The 8,850-nt window shown below is 29.3% G+C and overlaps 1 protein-coding gene across 1 annotated transcript; it reads left to right on the top strand.

Annotated features, from left to right (window-relative positions):
* The first annotated feature begins 423 nt into the window (after positions 1 to 423).
* LOC145052046 (NAC transcription factor 56-like) lies at positions 424 to 2,152 on the top strand. Its single transcript, XM_078999864.1, has 3 exons — positions 424 to 749; positions 867 to 1,174; positions 1,271 to 2,152. The coding sequence occupies exons 1-3, from the start codon at positions 566 to 568 to the stop codon at positions 1,793 to 1,795; spliced, it is 1,017 nt and encodes a 338-aa protein (XP_078855990.1). The 5' UTR covers positions 424 to 565; the 3' UTR covers positions 1,796 to 2,152.
* The last annotated feature ends 6,698 nt before the right edge of the window (positions 2,153 to 8,850 follow it).

The following is an 8,850-nucleotide window of genomic DNA, read 5'->3' as shown; positions in this document are numbered from 1 at the left end:
AAACCAGCTACAAGAGTATAACAATTTATTGTTTAATAGAAAAGTTGAATAGGATGTATATTGATGTTCAATGAAAAAAATAAACTTTTTAAATATGTTCCTTTTCATTCGAAGTATAAAAAGATGGTAAACATATATAAAAAATAGAATAATAATTTCTCAATTCATTAAATTTTAAAGAGTTTAATGTATCATGAATCTATTTGTACGTGTCTAACCGATCCATTTAAAACACGTAAGTTACATTTATTTATTTATTTAGTGTTTTGGATTAACTTTACTCGATTATAGTTTTAATTTGGAGTATTAAAAAAATCATAGTAATTATATACGGTTAATACTCATGTAGATACCATGGTCCGTATACCCCATATAAAGATAAGCGTATGTAATTTCTTAACTTATTATATTCACCAAAAAATTTTCTCTCTCTTTCTTTTTTTTTTCTCTCTCTCTCTCTCCCTCTGTCTCCAAGATGCTGATGCTTTTTCTCTGATTAATTCCAAAAAATTAATCGATTAATCAAATCTAAAGGTGGCGGAATCGTTTGATTAATATAAACAACATGGAGAGTACGGATTCATCATCGGGTTCAAAACAACCGCAGTTACCGCCGGGCTTCCGCTTCCACCCTACCGACGAAGAGTTGGTGGTTCATTACCTCAAGAAAAAAGCAGCCTCCGCCCCTCTTCCCGTCGCCATCATCGCCGAAGTAGACCTCTACAAGTTTGATCCATGGGAGCTTCCAGGTGTGTGCGTGTGTAACGTGTGTACAGATTTTTTCTTTTCTTTTTGCATTTTATACTGTTCGTAGATATGTATCAGCTGATGATTAATTTTGTGGGTTTTGATTATGTGCGATGTAGCTAAGGCGACGTTTGGGGAGCAAGAATGGTATTTCTTTAGTCCGAGAGATCGGAAATATCCAAACGGAGCTCGGCCGAACAGGGCTGCAACATCAGGATACTGGAAAGCTACCGGAACTGATAAACCGGTGTTGACGTCCGGTGGGACTCAAAAAGTTGGTGTAAAGAAAGCACTTGTTTTCTATGGAGGGAAGCCACCAAAAGGGACGAAAACGAATTGGATCATGCATGAGTATCGTCTTGCTGACAATAAAACGATCTCCAAACCACCTGGATGTGATCCCACCAATAAAAAAGCTTCCTTGAGGGTAATTAACTAATTATTTTATGTTCGATTAATTATAATATCATGATCAAGATTTCTTGATCAATTACTATAGGTTGATGATTTTAATTTGTTTCAGTTGGATGATTGGGTTTTATGTCGAATCTACAAGAAGAACAATATGCAGAGACCAGTTGATAGCGATGGTGGCGATCACACCATGGCCGGGATGCTGGCATCTATACCGCCGTCAGTATCACTTGGTGCCAGTAGACAGACATCAGCGTATAATGCAATGCTGGAGAATCATGAACACAACATTGTTTTCGATACTATGCTAACCTCAAACGACAACAACCTTAACGTTAACGTCAATCTCCTTCCGATCAAAAGATCTCTCCCTGGTTTGTTCTGGAATGAAGAAGGTCCTACGACTACGAGTAACTCTCCCTACACCAAGAGGTTTCTTGCAGAGAGCAACAGCGACGTCGGCGGCGTTATGGCGACAAGAACCACCGATGAGAACGGTGGTTCAATCGCTAGTCTCCTCAGCCACTTACCCCAAACCACACAAATGCACCACCAGCAACCCATGTTAGGCTCCATCGGAGATGGCGTTTATCGACAATCTTATCAGTTACCTGGCGTCAACTGGTACTCGTAAATCAGTTTTGGGATGTGGGTATGAATGAAAACACTAAATTATACTACATGTTAATATATATATATATATATATATATATATATATATATATATATATATATATATATATATATATATATATATTTCTGTATGTATATATATGATATATAATACACATATATTGTTTCGAGTTTCGATTAAAACGCTAAAACTAGATGCAACTTATATATCAACGGTGAGGGGGTGAACATGGCGATATGAGTTTTTACGAGGAGAATAGCTGTAATTTGTTGCCAATTTCTGTTTAAGCAGGTTCTCTGTAGAGATATGAAGATAAATAATTAAATGAAAGAAAAAAAAATCATACTTTTCTTTTAATATGTTTGATTATTAGGTAAACTTAAATATTTCTCATGTTTTTGTTAATCTTAAACCGTTTTGAATCCATATAATCATGTCGATCTTATGAAATATTTTCTTGCATATTTTCCAATGGAATCTCGACGAAAAAAGAATGGTTTTTTGGAACTTTTGTTAAAATAAAAGTCTACATCCTCTTCTGTGTTTTTTTCTTTCATCACTAGAAACCCTAATTGGTAAATATGATCATATCTTTTTAATTAGTGGCTGTTTAATCTTGTACATTATGTTCACATTGATGTAACGTCTCTATATGAGTAATTGTTTATCTCTATATATGTGTCGATGGTATCATAGAACTTTTAGTTTCAAAAAAATCATCATTGCCATACGTGAGTCATGTAATATATTCTTTTCTTCACTCTTTTCACATTAGATTATTCTTGTTTACTGGGGGTTTCAAATTTAAGATCATATATTTTGCTGAATTTAATTATTTCAATTTTAAAATATAAATAATCATTTTTCATTTTTCTTTAAAACAGATGAAAATAGGAATTTCATTTTTCTTTAAAACAAGTATACATCGCTATATACTAAAGTTGTCTTTATAATGCTTTTCCGTGTAGATTCCTCCTAATGCCAATAATAAAAAGCTTCTAATTACACTCTAATTTAGTTATCTTTACCTAATTAGGTTGTGACAGTCTATCAATTGTATCAAAATTAACAATTTATCGATGCAAAAATATTTGATCAAAGAATATTAAAGTTTTTCTGCATTTTGGGTTACCCTTTATTATCAAGTAATTTAATTTAAAGTCGAAGGTGAAATATTTCTATAAAAAGAAATGGAAAGTCGAAAGGCTATGAGGAATGCATATATAAATATGTGTATTGTGAATATGTGATTATGTTCTACTCGATCGCTTTCAGTTCTCAAGAGAGAAAAGCAAAAGAGGGTAAAGAATTAATAATTTTATTAGAAAGACGAAAAGAAATTACTCAAAGTTTGTCATGTCATATTTTACACCAACCTTTCACATATTTGACAATTAAATAATTCATATAATATCTATAAGTTAGTCTCTTATAAACAAATCCTTCATAATCACATTAATTAGTAAAATTAATGTTATCTTCCAGCAAAAGAAAACAAATTTGTGAAATGACCAAAAAAATGAGACGTGTTTGAAAAAAAATGACAAAGAAATTAAAAGTTTCAAAAAATATCATGATTTCCATAGAAAGTCTACGGAATTCATTCAACTCTGAGGAATTGGAAAAAGTATGAGAAAATGACGTGGCAAGAGTAATTCGTAAAAACACAAATAAAACTTAACAAAATGGAAAGGGTGTTGCGAAAAAATTGTGTTTGAAATCGAAAAAACTTACCCAAAATCGTTTTTTGGCCATGGTTATTCGAATAACATTTTTTCAGATGCATGTGTTTGAAGAACAATTCTTCAGAAGAACCCTATGAGGAATTGTTCTTCAAACATATGTTCCTGAGAAATTGTTCTTCGCATAACTTTGGTCAAAAAATGATTTTGGCAAATGTTTTCTTGTTAATTTAATGAGGTTTCATTATTTCTCGCATACCATTAATTAAATATAACAAGTTAAACTATAAAACTACGACTGTAAGATAGTTTTTTCACAGCACCCTTTCAATTTTGTTAAGTTTTTGTGTTTTTACGAATTTACCCCTACCACGTCACTTCTCGGAACTTTTCCAATTCCTCAGAGCTAAAAGAGTTCCGCAGACACCTTCTTTACAAAACTGATGGGCATTTTCTGAAACTTCCATTTTTACGGTCCTTGATTTCAAATACCCCCACTTTTTGGTCATTTCATAAATTTTCTCTTATTAATTACTTATTATACTTTTTTTGTTGCAAACTAAATATAAAAATAGTTTTTTTTTGCGACATAATCAGTATTTCATATATCGTTTTTTTTAAACAGCTTATCTTCTAGCTTATAATCTTCTTTTAATCTCTAAATATTATTAAAAGATAAACCTTATGACATCATCTTAAACAATCTAGGTCCTTAATTGTATTTAAATCCTATATTTTCTACCCTTAGATCAAATTGTTGACATCATCTTCCCCAAATGTAATGTATTTAATTCCAATAAATTCTTTCCATATTATACATCTTGAATTTCCGGTTATAAAGGTTTTAATATGGTTAGCTTTAAAAACATATTAGTAACAAACCATTTCAATTAAGGCATTAATATCAACCATTAATATAAATTTGTTTATATTAGTAAACTATTATTACAAAATCCATTTTTATTACGAAACCATTAATACCAAAAAATCATATTCAAATTATCACATACATATATGATTCATCATTGAATCCGCGGCTCACACTAATTTTTAATCGTTGTTTTTCTTCAAACATTCTCCTACAACGTCATTCTTATTTTTTATAACTTTCATCATCATTCTCTGCTTCAAACCTTCGTTGTTGTGCAGTAAAAGGTCAGTACCTACTTTTGTTTTTTATATTTTTTTCGATTATTTTTTGTTCCTATATCATATATATATATATATATATATATATATATATATATATATATATATATATATATATATATATATATATATATATATATATATATATATATATATATATATATATATATTCATATATTTTGATTTTTTTTGTCACGAATTACATAAAATCGATTAATTACTTTTTCTAAAACTTTTCAAATAAACAAGAAAATATATTATGTACCTTTTACAAAACAGAAATTAACTATCTTTTGAATTGACACTAATTAGGAAAATGTTATTTTTATATATTAGAGATGATTATGATTTTTTTAATTATTATGTCATAAAAATCCGGTTAATTTTGGTATGATTTTAAAATATTTCGGTATGATCCTATTACACTTTAAGTTGATTTAATAGAAAATAATATATAATCTATTTATACATCCTTTGAAATTAAGTATGGAAACAATTTTGTTGACAGTTATAATAGCTTTGATATCTCTTTATGAATCATACAACTTTATAGATAAATATATTGTATATGTCCATTTTATTTCATATAAAAGTTCTTTCTAATTCTAATTGTTTTCTGTTTCATTTTACACCTATGACACAAATTAATCGCAATGAGATCGTCTTTGATAAGGTTGCTAACATCGATGCATCCAAGGAAACTGGAACATTCGTGTTCAGGTACTCTTGCTTTGGAAGCAAACTTAAAAAACAGCCTAAATATGTTCAGCAGCTTGGACATGATTTTAATTAACGAGTCGGTACAATTTTTTCTTTTTTTATTATTATGTTTCTTTTAATTTATAAAATTTTAAATTTAACCAATTTTTTTTCACTTACATGGCACTAAAATACAAACAACAATAAAAAATCTCATTAGTTCATTTGAAGCCCTCTTTGTTGAAAGATCTATAAGAGAAATTAGTAGTTTTGGTATGGCCAGAAATGAAGGAGATTATATGATGGTTGATCAGAAGCATAAGAATAATTTCTACAAAACAACCAAATTTCGTGTATCAAATGATTTTGTTGTTATGGTGGATCCTTATAATTTTGTGACTTTCCACGATTTGATAGCTAGGAATCTCTACACTCATGTTGCATTTGGTAAGATTTTATTTTAATCTTCTACCTTATCTACACATAAATATTTATTGTATTACACACCTATAATAAAACAAAGGTTTATTTTTTTTATTCTAGATTTTCTTGGTCAGGTTGTGTCGATTAATCTCATGAAAGTGATTATTGAAAATTCAAAAGAGAAACGGTTGATGATCCTGGTTGTCAGGGTCTATATGTGTTTAAAATATTTTATTTTCTAAAGTATTTTTCTACATGATACCATAAAAACATGTCGTTCGTATGAAAATGACATGTTCATCTACACTTCAATATATATGTTTATTTTAGCATTACTTAAAACATTTCGAATTCACTAATTATAAAATCGACCTTTTGTCATATAGGAAATAATTCGTTGATCATTATCAAAGGATACATTTAAGATCTTTTCACTAACAAATTGGTCAAATGTGGTTAGAGGTCTTTCACACATTTTTTTTATTACATGTTTTCATACTTGTAAGTTTTAAATTTTCATCTTCAAATTCCATTTTTTAGTTACATATGTTCATTTAAATTATTTTTTTTTTGTTTAACATACCAACCTACTTTGTTTTATCTTTATATAGTAACAATATAATTTATAATTTTACACAACAGTATACATATTTTGAATTTTGTCATAGTATTATTATACTTTACAAAATACAGGTCCCTCCAAAATAATTTTCGTCAGTAATTTTATCCATAATTTCACTCAATTTAAATGTATAATGTCTTTATATAAATTTTTTTAATGATCTTGATTTTTCCCTCCACAATTATATTAAGCATTTATGTCTTAGATAATATTGTCTCATTATAATTATTACTTTCCAAAATATATATGTTTAATGAGGAATTTAATTTAGTGAATGAAGTAAATGTTAATTCAAACAAGATATATATATATTCCATAATTATTACACAAGTTTATTAAAAAATATCAAGATGTAAAAATTAAGCATTTTTAAAATGAAGTTTCAAAATAGATACAAACGATGATGTTATACAATGAAATATAAAATTGAATAGACTGGAAAAAAAAACTATTTAGACAGTCAGTCTTGAAAATTGTATAGTTATAAGATATTAGGAATTTTGAAGTACAATTAGTAAAAGCGTTACGGTTATTTTTTAAAAAAAAAGATTGTTAAGATTAGTAAATATGCAATATATAAACTAAATTATCACAATAGTAATGAAATGTCATTATTTGATATTTCATATAATTGAATGATATACCAAATTACGTTTATGATATACTGAAATTATTCAAAGTTGCGCCAAGAGTGATGCAAAGTTCTTGCGAACACCAAATAAATAAGAACAAACATAAAAGCTAGCACTTGTATTCATAATCAATTTAAAATAAATCAATCATGATTTAGAAAGAATTTACATTAATGATATATTAAAATTAAATCCATATAACATTTAACATTTCATAAATTATATTTTATTACTTTATTTGAATAAGTAAAAAAACGGTATATCGGTTGTTAATATAGGCTTAAAATAAATAACCTTATTATGGAAGTAACGTCTAATTAGAATACTTATGCTTATGTAACAATATCATAACCATATGTGACGAGGAAGGTCATTCAACTAATAAAACAAAAAATGTTGTATATAAAGAGGTTCTTCAACGATTATAGATATTTATCGATTCTTCAATGTATCTTCTACACATTTAAATAATATCAATAACCATAATTTTTTTTATAATTATTATGCAATATCTGTAGACATTTTTATGTTTCTTATACGTTCCCCACTTTTAACGCGGGTTATAATCTAACATTTATGAAAATACGATGGTTTATTTATAATATAAAAACAAGTAAAATAATTTCAGTAGTAAAATCTTTAACTAAATCTTAAATTCATGGTTCACTTTTTGTAAGAGAAGTACATAGCAACTACTTGAAATTCTTCGGTTACATGCTGTTTACTTTTACAATATTTATTTTGAGTAAATTACATGAATGGTCCTTATGGTTTGGGGTAATTTACGTGTTTAGTCTCTAACTTAGTTTTTTAACTCGGAAGGTCCCTATTCTTTGTTTTTGTTATGCGTTTTCAAAAGTGTTAAGAGGTTCAACATGGTGCACACTCATACTTCTACTTGGACAAAGTGTTAAGAGGTTCAACATGCATAATTCCAAGAATAATAATAGAGAGAGATAGCTTACAATACAATAAAGAGAAATAAAATAATCCAACTTATCACTCATAATTTGTAGAGCATTTCCATACTCCAACAATCTCTCCCTAAATGCTCGCAAATGATGAAGGATACAAATTGTAACATCCCAAAAACATGATCTAAAATTTTCATTTTTAAATTTAGTCAAATAGTATTCCAACATTATCCATACATCCCAAATAAAACAAGTGTATCAAATATCATAAAACCAGAGTGAAATATCAAGTGTGAAATCCATGTGGTGCGTGCAATGCAGTCATCCCGAGCTCTTCCCTTTAGACTGGAAGTACCTAAAATATAAACTGAAAACTGTAAGCACAAAGCTTAGTGAGTTCCCGAAACTACCTCATATGATACATAATAAATCACATATTGGGCCCCCGCCTAACATCGAGCCTCGCTCGGTTTACAGATCTGTTATTCTCAGGTCACGCCTGTCACTGAGCCTCGCCCGCTGCACATATATACAATATATATCACATGGTCATGCTAACACATATAATGATCATAAACACAAGCACATGTTCCAGTCATCGGGTCTCGCCCGACATCGAGCCCCCCCCCCCCCCTGTATACATAGCTGCACACAACACATGTAAGGGTCACGCAGACTCCTAACATCCTAGCATTATCAATTAGGACCGACATTGGCGCCTTAGACCCAATAAACTCAGTGAGGAAACTCACCTCGAATGTTGAATCTCACTTAAAAGAAATCCCTAGCTGATACCATAACGACTCCCCGAGCTATCAGTACAAAATAACACCCAATTAACACTTGGGTTCCAATCTATAGCCAATAATCCATACTTGAAGTAAAATGACCATTTTACCCCTGACCTAGCTTGATCCAAAACTAAGGCCAAAAT

This window comes from Lactuca serriola, chromosome 5, assembly GCF_051521515.1.
Source record: "Lactuca serriola cultivar US96UC23 chromosome 5, Lser_US96UC23_V15, whole genome shotgun sequence".
Lineage (NCBI taxonomy): Eukaryota > Viridiplantae > Streptophyta > Magnoliopsida > Asterales > Asteraceae > Lactuca > Lactuca serriola.
The sequence above is the reverse complement of the archived record's forward strand: the minus strand, read 5'-3'. Positions and strand labels throughout refer to the sequence as shown.